General features: G+C 42.7%; 1 protein-coding gene across 8 annotated transcripts in view; it reads right to left on the bottom strand.

The window, feature by feature from the left end:
• LMO7 (LIM domain 7) overlaps nt 1-20,856 on the bottom strand; it is a 189,044-nt gene that overhangs the window by 22,899 nt on the left and 145,289 nt on the right. For 4 of the 8 annotated variants that reach the window (XM_054973080.1, XM_054973079.1, XM_054973083.1 and 1 more), the window contains 7 exons: nt 20,515-20,629; nt 16,322-16,483; nt 14,871-15,058; nt 11,435-11,495; nt 8,535-8,591; nt 4,917-4,942; nt 2,202-2,306 (listed from right to left, as the gene is read on the bottom strand). In XM_054973080.1, coding sequence (XP_054829055.1) covers nt 2,202-2,306; nt 4,917-4,942; nt 8,535-8,591; nt 11,435-11,495; nt 14,871-15,058; nt 16,322-16,483; nt 20,515-20,629 — 714 coding nt within the window. The remainder of the gene's footprint in view (nt 1-2,201; nt 2,307-4,916; nt 4,943-8,534; nt 8,592-11,434; nt 11,496-14,870; nt 15,059-16,321; nt 16,484-20,514; nt 20,630-20,856) is intronic. The other 4 variants (XM_054973085.1, XM_054973082.1, XM_054973086.1 and 1 more) reach the window with 2 other exon arrangements.

Genomic DNA, 20,856 nt, shown 5'->3' with positions numbered 1-20,856 from the left:
TTTTATTTCAGGCTGGTGGAGTATTTACAGACTCTGCAGCTGCTGGTTATTTATACTTGTATTATTTTATTGTTAGGCTATCTTCCTTACTAATTAGTTTATGACTAGTTTCTGTTTTGTACATTGTTTGTGGTACAGCTCAGAATGGAGGATTACATTTCAAACATGTAAAAATGAAAAAAGAAATAAAAAAATTAACACAACTTGGACTTTTTATGCCCTTAACATCTAGCGTAATTTTCTGCCTCATTCCTCCCCCCAAGATTATTACTTTTTACAGGGCTTTTTTTCTTGGAAAAGAGGTGGTGGAACTCAGGACCGCACAATGACGTCACTTTGGGTCAGCTGGAACAAGGGGGATTTTTAAAAGTTTAAATCGTCCTCGGAGAAAATGGTTGCATGGCTGGTAGCCCCGCCCCCTGATCTCCAGACAGAGGGCAATCTAAGGGGCGGGGCCACCGACCATGTGACCATTTTCAAGAGGTGCCAGAACTCCGTTCCACCACATTCCAGCTGGAAAAAAGCCCCGACTTTTTATGGTGACTTTGTAGTGGGCAGATTTGTTTGGTGGCACCTGGATTTTTATGCAGCTGGTACAATTGTGAATTAATATTGGTTTTTATGCTATTTGTAATAATGTTTTACTGTATTTTAATAATATATTTGTTGGAAGCTGCCCTGAGCCCGCTTGCGGGAAGGGCGGGGTATAAGCTGAATAAAATAAATAAATAACTTTTTCACTTCCATCTAGGGTTGCTAACTTCAGCATGGGGAATTTCTGGAGATTTGGGGCAGAGTCTAGAGAAGGCAAGGAGCTCAGCAGGGATGTGATGTCACCGAGAGCCAAGCTACAAGTGACGAATGAGACTTGAACAGCAAGTGAACACAAGTGGAGCGCAAGTGAACAGGGAGGAATACACGTGAGTCTGTTCACTTGCCGTTCAAGTGTCCTTCGCCACTTGCAGCTTGGCCCCGAGTTCACCCTCCGAAGTTGCCATTTTCTCCAGGGAAATGGATCACTGTAGTCTAGAGATCAGTTGTAACACCAAGAGAAATCCAAGCCCCACCTGGAGATTAGCAACCCAACCCCGATGCAGATTTCTCAGCATAAGCTCTAATACTTCTGGCAATTATTTATTTTTCGTCCAAAAGAACTCACGACACTCAAGGACATCACACAAGTCCTATGAAGATAATACATGTTATTCTGGAAGTTCAAAATATGGAGGAGGCTGCAATCCTAGACGCGGTTAAATTTTTAATAAGCACCATTGAACAAAATGGGGCTTCTGAATAAACACAGTTAAGACTAAACTATTCAGTGTGCTTTAAGCTACTTCCTGATACTGTGTTAAAACTGGCAACCAATCTTTCATTAGACCTTTAAACAGTTAAAAGTGTTTTCTACTCATAGAACAGACAGCAGGAGAGAGAGCCAGTTCTCTGTAGAGACCTAAAATCCCTGGGCAGTTCAACAGGCCAACCTGGAGCCATCGCTAGACGGTGCCCAGCCCCGCACTTATACGGGGCCTTCTTTGTGGTCTGCAGGCTGGAAGGGGTGAAGCACATGGCGCCCACCATTTTCTTGGGGGCACAGCAGCTCCCGGATGCCTCTGCATGGCTGCATGCTCAGCGCCAGGTTCAAATCACTAGCCAGCCAATCAGGCTGACCTGTAGGGCAGGGCCTCATTTGGTGAAACTTGAAGGCCAAGTCTTCCCTGTGGCCCACCTGCCGAGGTTAAATAGCAGAGCCGGCCAGGCACCCAGCACTCTGCTCCTGAACCAGCTTCAAGAAGAAGCTGAGGGAAGGAGCAGAAGAGGATCCTTTTGGGGGGAAGCAGGACAGTGAGCCCAGTTCCCTCATACTTGGGGATCTTCTTAAGGGGTCTTAGAGTCAGATACTGCAGGGACATGCCCAGTCTGGGGCTGCCGGGTCATGCACACTCCCAGGTAGCAGGGGGCTCCATGCAGAGGTGTGAGCCCACGTGAGCCCCAAAGCCTGTTATCCTTTGGTTTCCCCCTTCAGCAGGCAGGCTGAAAGGGAGAGGGAGTCATTGGCCGGCAGGCAGGTTGGCCAATGCTTGGATCTGCTCCAAAAAAGTTGCAGGCTTTCTTAAATCCAAAAAGTCGTCTCTGCGTCCTTGAGCGGCCTGCCCTCTCGCCTCCTCACTCTTCAGCGTTGGATCCGCAATGAGGCTCACCTGAAGCAGACGTTCCTGTTCTGCCTGCCATTTTTCCTGTCTCTTCCTCTCTTTTTCTTGATCCCAAGCCCAGCGGCTAGAAGCACTTATGGGTGGAACTGGGAGCTGTAACAGCAGAAACAGGTAAGACTCATAGAGCTCAAGAACTCACAGGTTTATTTACAGTCCCAAGCAAGAAGTGGACATTCAACAGGAAAATGAGAATATCTAACCTAAATGTACCTGAGATGTACACTGAGGGCTTATTTTCTGGGAAAAAAGAACCAAAGGTAGAAAAGGGGGGTTCTCTTAACCCTCTTCCTGCCCCCTGCTTTTGCTTTCCAATCAATCTGTCTTGGTTGCTATGTTCCAGCTGACCAGAAAACCTGGACAGAGAAGGAGGCTGAGAGCCAAAACAGACGGGACACCTGATGCGCGGAGGACAAGAGTCAGTTTCCTGCAAGTTAGCCGTGTTAGTCTGCAGTCGCAAAATAGCAAAGAGTCCAGTAACACCTTTAAGACTAACCAACTTTACTGTAGCATAAGCTTTCGAGAACCACAGGTCTCTTCATCAGATGCATCTGACGAAGGTGCTACTGGACTCTTTACTACTTTCCTGCAAGGTTCCACGGGAAGTGTAGTGAGAAAGAACCTCTGCCAGGGAGAAGAGGGAGAGAATCCCTCGTCTCCTGGGCAGAGGTTCTTTCTCTAGGCGTCTCATCTAGTCTGCTTGGCTCCCTCTCGCCACTGCCAGTTCCCCTTGCTCTCCTAAAAGCCCTGTGCAGCCAGAGGGAACCAAGTGTGCAGGTGGCAGCGAGAGGGAGTCGATTGCGCCGGTGGTGGCCAGAGGGAGCTGGCTCCTTGTCCCTCTTGCTCCCATCAGTGTGCTCCTCTTGCTCCCCTAAAGGCACTCAGCAGCCAGAGGGAGTCAAGAGTGTGGGTGACGGTGAGAGGGACAAGGATCCTATTACTGCTGCCAGCTCCCTCTGACCACTGTCGGTGCAATCGGCTCCCTCTCGCCGCCACCCGCATGCTCAGCTCCTTCTGGCTGCTTTTGAGTGCTTTCAGGGGAGCAAGGGGAGCTGGTGGTGGCAAGAGGGAGCCAAGCGGATTAGACAAGACATCTAGAAAAAGAACCTCTACCTGGGAGAAGAGGGATTTTTTCCCTCTTCTCCGTGGCAGAGGTTCTTTCCCACTATGAGCAGAACCACAGGTGACAAAAGGCACAGATTGGACACTTGTCAGCTTCCCTCAAGTTTTGATGGGAAATGTAGGCATCCTGGTCTCGCAGCTTCGCTCTCTGACTGCTGTCCAGTGGACTTTTCAACTGTCACTTGTCCAACATTCCGCCAAGCTGCCTACATTTCCCATCAAAACTTGAGGGAAGCTGGCATGTGTCCAACCTGTGCCTTTTGTCACTTGTGGTTCTGATCTATATTTCCCATGGAACCTTGCAGGAAACCGAAGCGTGTCCTCCACACATCAGGCGTTTTGTGTGTTTTGGCTTTGAAAGGAAAGGCTCTGGGACAAGAGTTGAAGGGGGAAAATAGCAGGCAGAGAAATTAAGCACACTGGAGCCAAAACAAAGGACTGGGCATCCTGTTAGTCACTGAACCTGTTGTGTCTTTAGGAAAAAAGGTCCTAGGTGAAATAGATAATAAGTTGACCTTCCACAGGATGAGTTTCAGTAATTTCAAGGTGCTAGTATTGACCTTTAAAGCCCTATATGGCTTGGGACCAGAATATTTTAAGGATCGTTTTCTCCCATATGAACCTACCCATTCACTCTGATCGTCTTTAGAGGCCCTGCTTTGGTTGCCTATCGACAACTCGGGAAAAGTCCTCAATCAATCATGGTGCTGAAACTCTGGAACTCCATCCCCAGGGACATTCACCTTTCTCCCTCTGTCACTGTTTTCCACCAGTAGGTGAAGACTTTTTTGTTTCATTTGGCATAACCCCCAGTAAACTCTTACTGTTTCTGTAGGTCTATATGCTCTTATTGCATTGTTAAATATTTATACATACATTTTAAATATTGTTTTAATGTGTTTTTTTGTTTTTTTAAATTTTTACTTAATCAGTTGCCATATGTAACTACAACAAGTAAACAATAACAATTTGTACATTAACAGCAAGCTTTCAGACTAAACAACAACTAGAAGTTATGCCAAATAATCATATGGAGAATTGTGTAGGTGACTAGACATTAGATCAACAAAAAAAGAGAGAATTACACTCTCTTAGTATCCAAACCACTCATAGAACGAGGTATGTAGCTGACTATCTGTAGATGAATGTTGTTTCTCTATATATTCCAGTACGGGCTGCCAAGTTTTGAGAAAGGTGGAGTCATAGTGTTTTCTGTCATTTTTATTTGGTCTGCAATCTTTTCCATTATTAAATAATTCCAGATATTCAACGACCAAGTTGTGATTTGTGGGACTTTTTTGTCTCTCCAGCAGGCTGCAATAGTCGTTTTAGCCGCTGTCAAAAGTATGGCTATCAAATTTTTCTGAGGTGTTGGCATATTTAAATCATACCCCAAATTTAGCAAAATTGCTTCTGGTGCTTAATGGTACTGAAAGGTCTGTCATTTCTAATATAATGTGGGCCACTTCTCTCCAGAATTTCTGAATTGCTTCACAGCACATAAATGTTTTAATAATGTTTTAAATAAATAAATTTGCTTGTAAGTTTTGATCATCAACCCCACTTCAGTGAACAAATACTCACATCAGGTATTGCAGGTTCTGAGCCTCCTGCAGCATTTGAAGTAGTGAGGTAGAAACGACAATAAAGAGAGAAACATGTATTAATGCTCCCTGGAGAATACTATTTAAGCATTAAGCATACTAGAGGCTTGTAATGGTCTCAATTTCCTTTAGGATGTCAAGGACTCACCAAGTACCCTGGGATGAAGAAAGATTAGAGTCACACGAGACAGAAGGCTTTACCTCAGTCTTGTCTACACATCATACTTTCACCAGGGATTTTACTCTTTTTTCACCAATTGAGCAAACCAGGCAAGAGTAGCAAAAAAGGGACAGCAACAGCAACTCCAGGATATGCCAGTGACCACATCAGGAAAATGTTCAAAAAAGAGGGCACTTTCTCCTGGGTTTCATAAAGGAAGGGTTTTAGACAGGGGCGTTGCAAGACTTATATTCTTGAAGAGAGAGTTTGGCTGAGATTTTAATAGCGATGGGTGTACTTCCAGGTGGTTCTCCTTGGCTTCTTTTTTCAAAAAATTGTTTATGGTTGGATTGGATTTGATGCACAATCTTGATTTTATTGACATCGTAAGCCCCTCCCCCCGAGCTACAAGAAGGGCAGGGAAGGCTTAAAAATAAATTATGTGCATTTAAAATAAATACACTCTCAGCTGTCACATTATTCCTCCTAGCTCTCTCCCATCTAAAGCTATACAAACAATAACATTTGCAGGGCCAAGATAAGTAAAGACACCTGGGCTGGAGCCAGGAATCGGGTTTTTTCTATCTATGATGGAAGGCATATTAACACCTGTGACCGTTACACCGGGAGGAAAAATAAAAATACCACCAGGTCAGAGATCTCAGGTCAGGAGTAAAATTTCCAGTTAAGAGGAAATGCAAATCCCCTTTTGCCCTTGCCCCAGAAGGTATTAAGAGCGCGATGTTAACAGACAGTCAAAGAGGGGAATGGACCAGACTGAATGCCGGACCTGCTTCTTCCTACCCTAACAGAAGATAAGCCTTGTCAAAGATGAAAAATTCAGGCAGGCAGAGTAGGCGACTAGAGCACAGAACAGACACCTGAGCTGTTGGATGTAGGATCTGCTCCAGTTTTATTCGACCCCAGGAGCCTTCGCCTACTGGCACTAGGATAGATCTCCTCTTACTGGATCTGTGTGCATGCAGTAACCCATCAAAGGTATTACAATCCACACACAGCCTTGCAAGAATATTCATGTTGGCTTAACGATTACACATTTCTGACTTCCTCATTCCTAGAGTTACCAGTTTTGAGTTGGGAAATTCCTGGAGATAAGGGGGGGGGGTGGAGGCTGAGGAGGGCAAAATTTGGGGATAGGAGGGACATCAGCAGGGTATAATACCATAGACTCCACCTCCCAAGCAGCCATTTTCTCCAAGAGAACCAACCTCTACAGCCTGGAATTCAGTGGTAATTTTGGCCACCACCTGGAGGTTGGCAACCCTATGCCATTCCCCCAACCTTGCTCTACTAAAAACATACAAGTGCTTGTCACAAAACGATATACTATTATAACTAACATACAGCCAGTTCTATCAACTGAACTTAACTAAACCAAACCACATACTATTAGAAAAAGTCTGTGCATCTTTATTGTTTTTAAGATCTCAGCTGTTACCAATGACAACTTTTTAGTTTTAAAAAAATGCTTTACATGCTTTGTTTTGCTCATAAAAGGCATTAGAGATGTGTGTATTATTCAATTGTCAAGTGTAATCTGAAGAATACTGTTAAGGCATTAAGAAAGGAATGTGCTGAAAACCAAGGAACGTTCCATAAAAGCAGCTGAAGCATTCACCGACTGCATCTTATCTAGTGTTCCTGTAAGTCTTTTTATGAAATGCCAATTGCACAAAAATGTAATAGATGGAGAAAGCTGTGCTGTTCATCTCTTTTTGCTAAACTGGAATCAGTTCACGCTTTACAATAGTAGTACAAACCAAAAAGTTATAAATAAAAGTTTACTCGTCACTCATCTTTTCACAAATAATTAACCTAGGAGAGACTATAATAGTTATGCTATAACAAACAAAATAGCAACAATACCCCGGTGATAGGGTGGCCAGCACTGCCCCAGCAAGTGTAGGGAGATTTTTGAGGGTGGATGCTGGAGAGGGTGGAGTTTGGGGGAGATGCAGTGTCACTTCCAGGTGGTGCTCTAGGAATTTTCCCTTATCTCTGTGATAAAGAACATAGAGATATAGAGCAATTCCTAGAGCATCAGTATCGATGCCATTTCCCAGCCTTTTCCCCTGCCTGCTCAATTTCTTGTGGGCAAGAGATTGAGGCTGAGGGTTGCGATTTACCCACCGTGGGCAGGCAAATGAGCCTATCCAAGGAGAGAAGAGTGCATTCCTAGAAATATCTGCTTGTTGGAATACAACAGTCTTAATAAAGGTGCAGACTCTTTGAGGAACAAAGTGTGCAATCAATGGGTCCTATAAAAAGGCCTAATGTAATGCAGTTCTCTCTCCAGTAAGCCTCACTATGAGCTGTTATTTGGTACAGTGATGCTGAGGGCTTGAAAATAAATCAGCAACCAGCCTTTGCAAAGCATGGTATAATGAAGAGTACCGCTAAGCCTCATCTGCCCATCACAATAAAGCGCACTGGAGAGACGTGCTGATGAGTTTCTGGTTTGTTTATCTTTAGTTTATTGCAATCAAAGCAGCAGGAATAGTATTTTTTTTAAGAAGGCAGAAAACATGATGCAATTCATTCAGTACATAGCTAGATGTCACTAGGATAAAATAAGCTTACTGAAGAATCTAAAGGAAAACATTAATCTTCAAAATTATTTAAGAACATTGATAAAAAGGATGCATATGTTCAAGGAAAACAAACATTCAGTAATGCATAAAAATGTTACAACTACGAGTGTAAAGTGTCATCTTAATCACCACACCAACAGATTCCATGTGCAGAAAAATATTGAAAGAGATAAAGGAAGTGTATGAAACAAGCTACTGGAAGGGAAAATGAATGGAGGGAGAGAAGAAACATGCAAATCACGCCAGTAAACACAGCTTTATAGAATTGTGACACAAACCATTCACAGAAAAAATATCCTGCCATTTCCAATTTTTTTAAAAAAAAAAATATTAGAATTTGCGGCCGCGTAATGCCGAACAAGCATCACACACTAATTGCCAATTCTAAATAAATCTAAATCAGACTGTGCACAAATGTCAATTTTACTGTTTTTCTGAACTTGGAAAGCTCGCTTGTTAAATCTGTGCTCAGCAGAATGGCTTTTTAGAGGAAATCTGCAAACCTAGATAAATGTTTTTGTGCTTCACACTGCTCCCCCAGAAGGGACCGTGTTTGAACACACATAAAAAATGTAAAAGGTTTGAGATATACAGAGGAACACACAAAGCCCATTACCACAAAGGTAGACCCATGAATTGTAAGAAAACCCTGATGGTCCTAGGAAAAGAATGGAAACAGATTATGCAACTTTGTCATATGCCAGCAACAATCAATGGTTGAAGAAACTCAGAACCCAACACCAGAGACTTGTTAAGCAGAATATACACAGCGGGGAACAATTTCATGGAAGTACATGAAATGTTAGCTTTTTTATATTGTTTTTACCTTGTTCAAAAAACTGTGATCGCCTTTTTAAGTTTTTCAAAGAAATAGGTTCTGTGTCTATTTGGAAAAAATATGGAAATAACAGATCAGTGTGGTGTGGTCTGACTGTATTTAATCTCTCTCTGTTCACTGGATAGATGCTAGTCACTTATTTCAAGTGCATGATTACATTCAATTTATGCTGTATGGCCATTAACATCTTAACATTTGTTAGCTGTAGGAGTACTTTATTTCGCATAGTCGATATCCCAGAAAGGAAGAACTTAAGAAGAGTCCTACTTAGAGTTGTCAACTCCAGCTTGGGAAATCCCTGGAGATTTGGAGAAGAAGCCATGGGGGGCAGAGCTGGAGGAGGGAAGGGAACTCAGCACGGATGTGATACCATACAGTCTGCCTTCCAAAGCTGCCATTTCTTCCAGGGTCATAGATCCAGAGGAGTCAGCTGTGTTAGTCTGCAGTTGCAAAATAGTAAAGAGTCCAGTAGCACCTTTAAGACTAACCAACTTCATTGTAGCATAAGCTTCCGAGAGCCACAGCTCTCTTCGTCAGATGCATCTGACGAAGAGAGCTGTGGTTCTCGAAAGCTTATGATACAATAAAGTTGGTTAGTCTTAAAGGTGCTACTGGACTCTTTACAATTTCTTCCAGAGGAACTGATCTCTGTAGCCTGGAGATCAGCTGTAATTCTGGGAGAACTCCAGGCCCCACTTGGAATTTGGCAACCCTAGTCCAAAGCTCTGTCTCCATCAGTATTTGGTTTAGGACAGTGGCCAAGCAGTTGACCTGGGAGGCAGAGCCCAAGGCCTTCCACCTATATTGCTTCCTAGAATTAGTATTCAGACCTTGAATGCCTCAAACATCATTAACACTTTTAACACTGTGTCTCCTGTTATATACATTGTGGTTCCATATTCAGTGTTTAAAAAAACACAGCCAAAGCCAGAATGGAGGATTAAATGCTGGGCAGTGACCAGAAGGGGAAGAAGAATACAAAAGGCAACGTAACATTTATTATCTGTGGAAGGTCTTTTTTCCTCCTCATAGCTATTTCTTTTTTTACTCCACTTCTTTAAGAAGCTCAGAGGAGCTGATGTGCGGTTTATGGGCAGCCTCCCTTTCCAGGTTGGGGTGTGGGGGAGGGGATATTAACTTGAGAATATGGAAGACCCCAACAGATGATATGAACACATAAAGCTGCTTATACTAAGTCAGACCACTGGTCTGTCTCAGTGTCTGAAGGACAGTCTAAATACCGTCCTTTATTAAATTCTGTGGACTCTACAGGGTCTTGGACTGAGGTCTTTCACACCACTGGGGACTGAGAGCCAAGCTAGAAGTGACGAATTACACTTGCCTGGCAAGTGAACAGACTCATGTGTATTCCTTCCTGTTCACTTGCCATTCACTTGCGCTCCACTTGATCAAGTGGAGAGCAAGTGAACAGGGAGGAATACACGTGAGTCTGTTTACTTGCCAGGCAAGTGTAATTTGTCACGTGTAGCTTGGCTCTGAATCTGGAACCTTTGTTATATGAAACAGATGTTCTATCACAGACCCATAGTCTCTGCCCCCCTCTGCTCTCAGCCTACCACAACCCAGGCTAGTATCATCTATCACCAAGCTCCAAACTAGAAACATGAGACAAACCAGTAATTCTGTAATTTATTCAAGGGTGTTGGAAGGGTTGCCAGCAACAGATGGGCTAGGGGGTGGGGACGTGAAGAGTGTGTGATGTCACCAGTGTCTCTACGTCACTTCTGGGTAAAACCCAGGTAAAGCCATAGAGTTTCCAGTGATTCCTAGAACTATCATTTTGAAGTAGCAATGTCACCGTTTTTTAAAAAAATTCTCCAGCTGCTGTTTGGAGTGATGGCGGGCAATGGAACTTGTCAGTGGGAGGTCTCCCACCACAGTGGGAAGCCTGGCAAGCTGAGGTGTTGGAGTGCGGGTGTTTCAAATTATATTAATATTTTTAAGTTTTTTGAATAAAATAAAATTTTAAAAACTGAAATTTTCTTAATGTTTGTTAACCTGACACAAGCAAAAGGTTAATTGACAACTAAATAGGCCAGGGGCCTTAATGGACTTGCCCTGAATTTCAACTTTGCTCCTACCCGGGGACTGACCAAGTGGAAACCAGATTAGCTTTCACAGTGATGGACGCTACATGTGCCACTGGACATGTGAATGAAGATCCTTCTTCGACTTGTAAAAGATTTACTCCCAATCCTATCTGTGTGGCAAGCCAGAATTACAAAAAGTGATTGTGGTAGACACAGGAAGCCCTGTTACCACAGCAACGCCATTGAAATAAACGGAAACTGCAAGGGAACAGCTCCTCAGCTGAGATGCACTCTGGTTTTGTGTTACAGATCAAATTTTCCCTTTCTTTGTCTTCCTCGCAAAGGCTAAACATTTTAACACACACACACATATATAGAACATCAGGACACAAAACCAAACGCTTAGTTTCTCACAGATACATTCAAAATTTAAAACTTTTAAAAAAGAAACTGAATAGTCTTTTACCCTGTTTATTAGGAAGGAGCTTAAACAGAATCTCCCCCCTCCCCCTAAGCCATAAGGCAAATAAATCCTATAAATTGATATACCACCCCCTCCAATACTTCATTGATGAAATTTAACTCTCTCAGTCTCCTTGTTCTTCTCTTCTTTTTATATACCCATGCATGGAGTCAGTCAGACACGCAGAAATAAAGGAACTAGCGGTCATCATATGCAAACTGCTTTCTGAACCAATTAATATCCATCTCTAGCACGTGATTCCATTTACAAAAATTTGTAAAAACTGTACTCAATTCAAGTACACCGTGTTGTTAAGCAATGCCACATTATCATTCACATTAGCCCCAAACACTCCCAGATGAATGCCGTTTTACCTTTTTGCTCACTGTTACTCGTCGTGTCCCCTTGCATTCCATTGACTTTTGTTTCTATGTCCTGAAAACAGAAAGTTAAATATACCATAATAATTCTGGGGCTTTCATTTACCATCTTTCTTTTAATCCTTGAAGAGAAATACTCCAGTCATAGCATTTCTCTCGGAAGTCATATAAACTTGCATATACTTTGTAAATAATTTATTTTCCAATAAGAAGGTAGGCCCATTCGGGTAGGATTAATGACTAACTGAAAGTTGATGCCCTGATAGGCAGCAGTAGTAAATTTCCATTCCTACCCTTTGGGGTTTTGAATTAATTTTAAACACTTGTTATAAATTATATGGCATTAACATGCCCATCCAAATTACCACTGGGAAGATGGAACCATGTTCTTTATATCTTTTTTAGCATTTGTTTTTGCAATTTAAAATATTTATATGCCCTCATTTATCCCAAGCATCTCTGAGTTGAAGTGGGTAATAACTATATAAAAACTGTGAGAAAAATGCTGGTACTCCATTTTTTTTTCCCAAACAGACCCACTGCTCTGTGCAATACTCTTATTTTATCTCTCTTGCCAGAAGTTATGCGTGAGGCTTCAGAATATTAACACACATTTTACCAGGGCTTTTTTTCTGGGAAAAGAGGTTGTGGAACTCAGTGAGTTGCCCTCGGAGAAAATAGTCACATGGCTGGTGGCCCCTCCCCCTGATCTCCAGACAGCGGGGAGTTTAGATTGCCCTCCGCGCTGCGCAGAGGGCAATCTCAACCCCCCACTGTCTGGAGATCAGGGGGCGGGGCCACCAGCCATGTGACCGTTTTCAAGAGGTTCCGGAACTCCATTCCCCCGCGTTCCAGCTGAAAAAACAGCCTTGCATTTAACCATGGATACAAAAATGCAAGAGGACAAAGGTGATGCTTCTTGGACTTAATTTCTCTCACAGCATGGATGGATGGATGCTCTTTGTTGCTATTTGAGAAATAGGCAGGAGAAGGGCAGGGGCTTTCATGGAACTCACATCCCCAAGTACAAGAAGGGAGACAATCCCCAACCAAAGACAAATGACTAGGGACTACCACAAGTGGAGAACTTCTCTCCTCAATACTGAGGATGAGTTCCCTTATGTCACAATCTCAGCAACCCTTTCCAGGATCCGTTGACTTCAACAGACTTCGAAGGGGGTAACTCTGCTTAGAATGACACTGAGTGTGCCCCGAACGTCTGACAGCCAAGCCAACGCATACTTCTGGAATTAAAATTGGTGGCTCATTTAATTCAGACACCCACAGTGTGCCAGAGGCAACTGGCAGTTTACTCTGAGGAGAGATAATCTTGCTATCTATTTGCACTTCAGAAATGAATGACCCAACAGCACCGGTGGCAAAAAGGCAACAGGAAGAACATAAGGTCAAACAGTGCAATTATGTAGCGGTGCGATGGGCATGTGAGCTCACAGGTGGCTTCCATTTTGGGAAAAAAAATAACTTCCTATGGGAGCTCTCTTGTGGCACAACGGAAAAAGACTTCCTTGTGTTGCTCATATAACAGAAATTCCTCGCCACATCATTCTCACCTTTGTTTGAGCATAAATTTAACTGAACCAGCTGGTTGGGAATGGGACTTGAAACTCCCGGACAGCAGGCCTCGCTAATCATTTATCAGTAATATAACAGAAGGAGAGGCTTAGTACTCATGCCTGGAGCATCTTCTAGGTGCACCAAATGGAGAACCTCCTTGCCAAAAAGCAACCTGTATTTGCCTTAGCAACTTGAGCTTGGAATCCTCAAGCCACTAACCATTTATCAGCTTACCCCAAGACACCTTCACCAATCCTTGGCCTTGTTCATACATGGAGCACTTTTCATGCTCCTGTGCAGGGCTTTTTTCTGGGAAAAGAGGTGGTGGAACTCAGTGGGTTGCCCTCGGAGAAAATGGTCACATGGCTGGTGGCCCCGCCCCCTGATCTCCAGACAGAGGGGAGTTTAGATTGCCCTCTGCGTCGCTTGGCAGCGCAGAGGGCAATCTAAGCTCCCCTCTGTCTGGAGATCAGGGGGCGGGGCCACCAGCCATGTGACCATTTTCAAGAGGTTCCGGAACTCCATCCCCCCGTGTTCCTGCTGAAAAAAAGCCCTGTCCTGTGTATGCCTATCAAGGAATCTCCTAGTCTCACTTAATGTTGCAGAGATATTTAACTGCTCTTTCATAGTTACAAGGAGACAACACCATATTCCACCCCCCAATGTCAGATAGCAGTTTGGGCAACTCGAAAACCTGTCTTGTACCCAGCCTCCTCTAAACTAATCCAGTTTAATGTGCAGTGTATCTTCTCCTCCATTTTAAAAAGAAAAATTTGATGCCTAAAGAACGATCACAAATGGACTCTTCTTTATCTCCTCAAAGCTGGAAAGGCTGTGGAGAGACTGGAACATTCTCTCACTGTTGGTGGGAATGCCAATATGTCGTTAATTTTTGGGAAAAGGTTCTTACTAAGATTAAAGAGATCACTAACTATGGTTTCCATTCTTTGAATATCTGGAAAACAATAATATCTGGGCTATGTCAAAATATCATAAATCTATTCTTGACCGGTTATAACCATTTTTAGAAGTTTAATTCTCATCTCTGTTACCTTGCATTTGTATATAGTACTGTTATTTGGTTCTTGATTGTGTATTACTTATTTGTTATTTGTTAAGCTAAGCTATCATGTAATTTGTAAATTATCTGTTTTTTATTAATAAAAAAATTATTATTAAAAAAAGAAGAAAAAGAAAAACTGCAGATTCTGGCCTATGGTACTGTGCCATCTTTGTGTGTTTATTTTGGACTAAACCCTCCAGCATTTTGAAGAATTCTACAGAACTTTAAAGCTATACACGCTTCTTTGATATTTTGATTGGTTATAATAACTTTTATTCCTAGCAACAATCTGAATTGCATGCGTAATGCTGGGAGAAAACAGCATTTCTATACTATTAAAAAAAGGATTGTTGCCAACTACTTTTTTAAAAAAACCATTTAATTTTCTATCTCCAAGCAACTTCTATACTCATAAAACAATTTTTTAATTTGAATTCAAATACTGAAAAGGAAGAATTGTTAAATAACAACAACAACATCTGATTTATATACCGCCCTTCCGGACAACTTAATGCCCACTCAGAGCGGTTTACAGTGTGTGTTATTATTATCCTCATGACAATCACCCTGTGAGGTGGGTGGGGCTGAAAGAGCTCTGAGAAAGCTGTGACTGACCCAAGGTCACCCAGCTGCTTTAAGCGGTGGAGTGGGGAATCAAGCCTAGTTCTCCAAATTACAGTCCTGCCAGTCTTAACCACTCTTAACTACTACACCAAACTGGCTCTCTTGCACTCAACTTCATAACCCAGTTCCCAGAAAATGAATAACCTTTCCTCTCAAAGATTCACATACCTCATTCTGGAAACTGCTGGATAAGTCTTTTGGTTCTGATATATTTGGACCTTTGGCTGAAGTGTGGTCGCCAGATGTCGCATCAATCCATTTGCTTTCTGGTGTACCTATAATGTCGGTAGCCATACTGGTGAGATTGAGGATTTTGTGCCTTTCATACGGCAGGGAAGGCTGGTCTTTGCCCCAGTCTGATTGGCATGTTGGAATCAAAAAAATTAACAGTAGACAGGAAGGTGTGAAAGTATAAAGAAAAAGAATTAATGAAAATACATCCAAAGGAAACATAAAAAGAATGATGAAAAAGAATGATGAAATAAGAGGTAAATTGGAATTTGAATGTTTAAGAATGTTAGGGCTTTTATGAATAGACCGCCTTCCCCAAAAAAGCAAGAATTAGTCAAAAGCAAGCACAACACACAAGCTAACTTTCCTTTTACAGACTTGGAGCAGAACTGATACATGCTGCAGGAATGCTTACATGGGGACATGGATAGCCTTTCAAGAGCTAACATTTGGGATACAGGGATACCACTAACTTCAGAGATAACCTTTGCCAACAGGATCGTATAATGAACAAACATATTTGATTCCTTTTGTGTATCTGGCCAGAAAAATGATAATCGGAATCTATTATGTCCCGACCTGGTACCATCACCATCACCAGTGGAATGCTGTTCTGTGAAAAGGTTATCTCTGGTTTGAGGAAAGAAGCTTGCTATTCAAGATATTTACAGCGTTTGAACATGCAACTGTATTTTAAAAAATCCCAAGACAAAACAAAGCAAAAATTAAAGCCACAGAACTATACCCACAACAACAGGAATACTAACCGACAGGGCTCATTTTGAGGGGGAACGTGCAGGAACACAGTTCCGGTAGTTCTCCAAAAAGGTCACATGTCAGGTGGCCCCCTCCCACCTGATTTTTGGCCATTTTGGGCCTGTTTCACCCAATTCGGGCCCAAAATAGCCAGGATCAGGCCCAAAACAGCCAGGATTTTTTCCAAAACGGCCTGGATTGGGCCTCTGACAGGGGGTGGTGGATCACTCTCCCACTCAGCAGCGGCCCAATCCAGACCATTTTGGGCCCCTTTTCGGCCCTTTTCAGCCCCTTTTTGCCATTTTGAACCCAATTTCGGCCCTGAATGGCCAGGATTGGGTCCAAAATAGCCTGGATAGGTGATGTCAGGGGTGGGGCATATGCAAATCAGTTATGCTAATGACACACTTCTAGTGACGGCAAGAGGCGTGGCATATGCAAATGAGTTGTGCTAATGAGTTCCTGCAGCTCTTTTTCTACAAAATGACCCCGGCTAACAGAAAACGTAAAATTTTGTGATGTTGTTGCAGTAGACTTTAAGAAAACAGAACTCTCGCCCATCACAGGAAGTATACAGGCAAAGAACAGTCACCTTGTAAGTCAGAGTATCATTGCTCCAACCAAGAACTCACCCGTCTTCCCGTATCGCCTAACATCCATGAGGAGGTTTCCAGTTTCTAGTGCACCTCTGATGGCTTCTTCCCATTGACTCTGGTCCATATGCAAGACTTTCGTGCCATTGATGGACAGGATTTCGTCATCCACGTTCAACTGGCAAAATTCTGCAGGGCTGCCTAGTAACAGTGGGGGATAGGAACAAGGTTACTTGCACGAACATCTGCAGTGACACAACCAAGCAGCAACTGAGTGTCATTTTTAAAATGTTTCTTTTTAACTCTGGTGCCTGCAATTCATCCCCCATTGTCAGGTTACCCAATTGTAGAAATTATCTGAAAAACACTGAAAAAAATATCTACTGTTCTGTTAAGGACTAGTTCCAGGTTTTCCACTTCTAGCTTGGGAAGTTACTAGAGATTTGGAGGCAGTACCTGGGAAGGGACTTCTGGGCCATTTCCACATGTCTTACCTGCCTGCGGAACACTGCGCAAAAGACCCGATTTCGCGCAAAAGTCCCGGATAACAGCATCTTCCTGGTGCGATTTCGTGCGAGAAGACGGTATCTTCCGGGTCTTTCGCATGATGTTCTGCAGGCAGGTAAGACATGTGGAAACAGCCCTGGTTTTCCCAGACTCAATGGTATACCATAGAGTCTGCCCTTCAAAGCAACCGTTTTCTCTGGGGGAACTGACCTCCATAGTCTGGAGATTGGTGATAATTCTGGGAGAACTCCAAGACCCGACTTGGAAGTTGGCAACCCTAACTAGCTGTATGCAAATAAATCAGGCCGATTACCAGATGAATGAGGCCCAATGAATCAGAATGAATCAGGCCCAATGAATCAGGCCAAGGCCTTCCCCTGATGTTGCTTCCTAGCACTGGGTCTCAGAGGTTTACTGCCTCTGAATTGGGAGGCTCCCCTTACCAGCCATGGCTGCCACTGAATCTCTTCCCTGAATCTATCTAATCTCTTTTTAAAAGGCTGAATGAAGAAACCAAAAGACAACCGTGCATGACATTATCATGATGCCAGAATTCTATGAGTTAACAATACATAAAAAGCCTTGAATTAAAGATATCCATGCCTGCTACTTAAAGCACCAGTATAGGGTTAGATCACTACCATGGCCTAGCATTCCTGCTGTTCTGTATCGAACTATTCTCTATGTTCTTTAGTGCTCTGAAACCTATTCATTTTCTCCACCTACTTTTTGTTTGCCCTGACCTGGATCAGGTGACCTGATCTTTTTGTTTGCCCTGACCTGGATCAGGTGACCTGATCTTGTCAGATCTCCTAAGCAGGGTCGGCCTTGGTTAGTAATTGGATGGGAGACCTCCAAGGAAGACCAGGGTTGCAGAGGCAGGCAATGGCAAACCACCACTTAGTCTCTTGCCAGGAAAACCCCGCCAGAGGTCGCCATAAGTCAGCTATGACTTGAGGGCACCACACCCACACACTTTTCATTTAACATTGCAAGGAGTCGTTACAGCCCAGCCGGGGTATGGAGCAGATTCCCTCCTGAGAACAAGAATATCTGCCGATATCTATTACAAACTCAAAGTTGTAACTGATGTGAACCATTTCTTTACTGCAGAGGTCAAACTCTTGTTTTATTGGCTCCAAATACAGATCTGGGTTAGAATACTCAGAATTTTCCCGTCTCCTCTCGCACATACTGAACCCTGAATCCTGGGTCAACAGATACTTTGATCCCAGTTCCTCTTGTTAATCCTCCACAAATATAGATTGTGTATGGACTATTAGGCTAGTGAAGCTTATTTACACAAATAGTTCACAAGCAGATGATGGTGGTTCAACACCTTTGACACTCTCTGCCTTTACACCATGGTGGCTCTCAACCACTTTAACACATGGGGCTCAAGCTTGACATTGCGTATAGCTCAGTGGACAGTGCTAAATGGACAGCCCTCCGTTGCAGGCTTTTGCAATGGAGGGCTGTTGTCGGAATGCAGCTGAACCAAACATCTTGTATCATGATAATGCAGCAGCATATGAGATGTCATTACTTGATTCTATGGTGGCCACTCTTAATGAAGAAAAACACAAAAAAATTCATCCAGCTCTGTTTTTCTGGGCTAGGCTTCAAAGATTTTGTCCCTCTCGTGTTTGCTGCAGTCAGACACCGAGAACACTTAATTATTAAAACCTTGACTTCAGACCTGTTCAAATGATTTCTACCATTAAAGGATTATTAAAACCTCAACCTCACTGTGTAGCAAATTATACTATATAGTTCCCTCTCATACGGCAAGCTATTGACTAAGGCCTTCAAAGAATTATCTCAGGGACTGAGAGGAAGATATAGGCCCCAAATACACAAACTGCAGCTTCTGCTCCAGAAGTAATTATGGAAGTATACACAAGTGGCTTATGGTGCTTGAAGGTAAGAAATGCCATCAAAGCTATTTTAAGTTAATCATTCTTTGTAAAATAAATGAAAAACAGTTTGAAACCCGTAAGTTATTAAAATTGTCTGTTCAGGTAAATTAAGAAAAATACTATGATCTACAAGCACCTTGGTGGTTCAGGAATCAGACTAGGATTTGGGAGACCTAGGTTCGAATCTGCACTCTGCCACACAAGATTGTCAGCTGACCTTAGGCCAGTCACCCACACTCCGCCTAAGTTACCTCACAGGATTTGTTGTGAGGATAAAATGGAGGAGAGGAAAACAGAGTAAACACAAACATGCACATTGTTACTACCAAAATATGTGACCCTGGAAAACTGTGCGTAAGACTCCACAACTGCTGTGGGAAAAGCAACTCTGGGAGGGGGGCATGAGGCAAATTGGAGGGTGGAGAACAGATTTTAAAAACCCATCCCCATCACATTCGTAAGGATCTAAACAGCAATTCCCTCGTGGTTCCTTGTTTCAGTTATCCGAGACCCTGATCACAACTAAACCCTGAGGGGCGTACCCAGAAGATTAGGCACATGGCAGAAGAATCTCAAGAGTTACAGCAACTATTCCTACAAATTAGCAACTATATTCTTCTAAAAATTTAACACGAATAACTAACTCTTATTAGTTTGAAGAGGCATACAGAATTTTCGAGCCACCGAAACAAATACAATCCCACCAGATACTCTATGATTTGCTGCCCGCCGGGGCCTGCAAAAATACGTGACTGGTGGGTCGTGCTCAGAAAGAGGTGCATGTCTGTGACAAGTTTTTAGTTTTGCCCTCAAAACAAAACGTGCATTAAGGTCATTATACAATTTGGCTTTTGTTAAAGTGAACATTACAGAAGTACTTAAGACTTCTGTCCTACCCACACAGGAAAATCCAGTTTCAAGCGATTTCTGTAGCACAATCATAGTGCAGTACCGTGCCTAAGGCTGTGGAATATCTGGCACGCCATTATTTATTCAAGAGATCACTTTAACTTCTGAAACTTGGCTGTGCTAATTTTTTCCTAATTGTAAAAAAGAACATTTTTATTCAAAAGGTAACTCAGAAGTGACAGCGGGATTTGAATCCAGTGGCACCTTAGAGACCAAGATTTTCAGGGTATAAACTGAGTCAAAAGCTCTCTTCTTCAGATAAAAAATGACCATGTTTTATGATGCTGTGGTGGATCTTTGACCATGTAAAGTTGACCATGGTAGCTAACGATGGATGATACGCCCTCTTTTTGCCTGCCTGTGAATTTCAAAATTTACTAAGTAAAACAAATTGAAAAGTTAGAGGAATGTAATGGAGTCTACCTCCGAATGGCAAAAATTGTTCTACTTCCTTTAGGTCCAGAGTCCTAAACTGAACATACATAGCAGTAGAAAAGAGCAAGAGTCCACCTATAGCACCTATGAAACTAACAAAATTTGTGATAAGATATGAACTTTCACAGCTCACTTCTTCAGATACAGCTAGAATGTTATTCTAGCTAAAATGCTATTCTAGCTGTATTTGAAGAAGTGAGCTGCGACTCACAAAAGCTCATACCCTACCACAAATTTTTTTAGTCTTGCTCTTTTCTGCTGCTACAGACAGATTAACACGGCTATCCATCTTGGTCTATACACAGCAGTGTCTGCCCCCCGCCCCCCGTCTTGAGTGTTTCTCCGCCATTCATCGCAGCTTTCCTTTCCACGTTGCTGCAGCCTGAATTCTAAGGATCAATTTCAATCAACTGCTTGCTTCCCCATGGCAACTATGTTAAAGAGGTTTAAATAGTATTTTACCTTCATCTATGGACTTGACAAAGACCCCAGAAGGATTCCAGTGCGTAGTGAACCCAAAGTTCCGACTGCTTCCTGGTTTCTGGTTTATACTGATTCTCATATCACTGAACTGGCCCTGAAAAAAAAACACAACCAAATATACACAGAATGAAATATAACACTGTGGTATCTGGTGTCACAAGCACCAACACAGAAGAAAGTCTATCCCCTAAATAAGTGAGGCTACTGACAATGTAGGCTTTTTAATTATCTATCAGGTAGTTATAAATGTTTGTCATGCTGCAACTGTTTAGTCCAGTTGTGGATTTTTTTAAGTTCTGTATTTAGAGATAAAACTGTGCT

The sequence above is a fragment of the Eublepharis macularius genome, chromosome 3 (genome assembly GCF_028583425.1).
Source record: "Eublepharis macularius isolate TG4126 chromosome 3, MPM_Emac_v1.0, whole genome shotgun sequence".
Lineage (NCBI taxonomy): Eukaryota > Metazoa > Chordata > Lepidosauria > Squamata > Eublepharidae > Eublepharis > Eublepharis macularius.
Note: the sequence above shows the minus strand (reverse complement) of the source record. Positions and strands in the feature narration are given on the sequence as shown.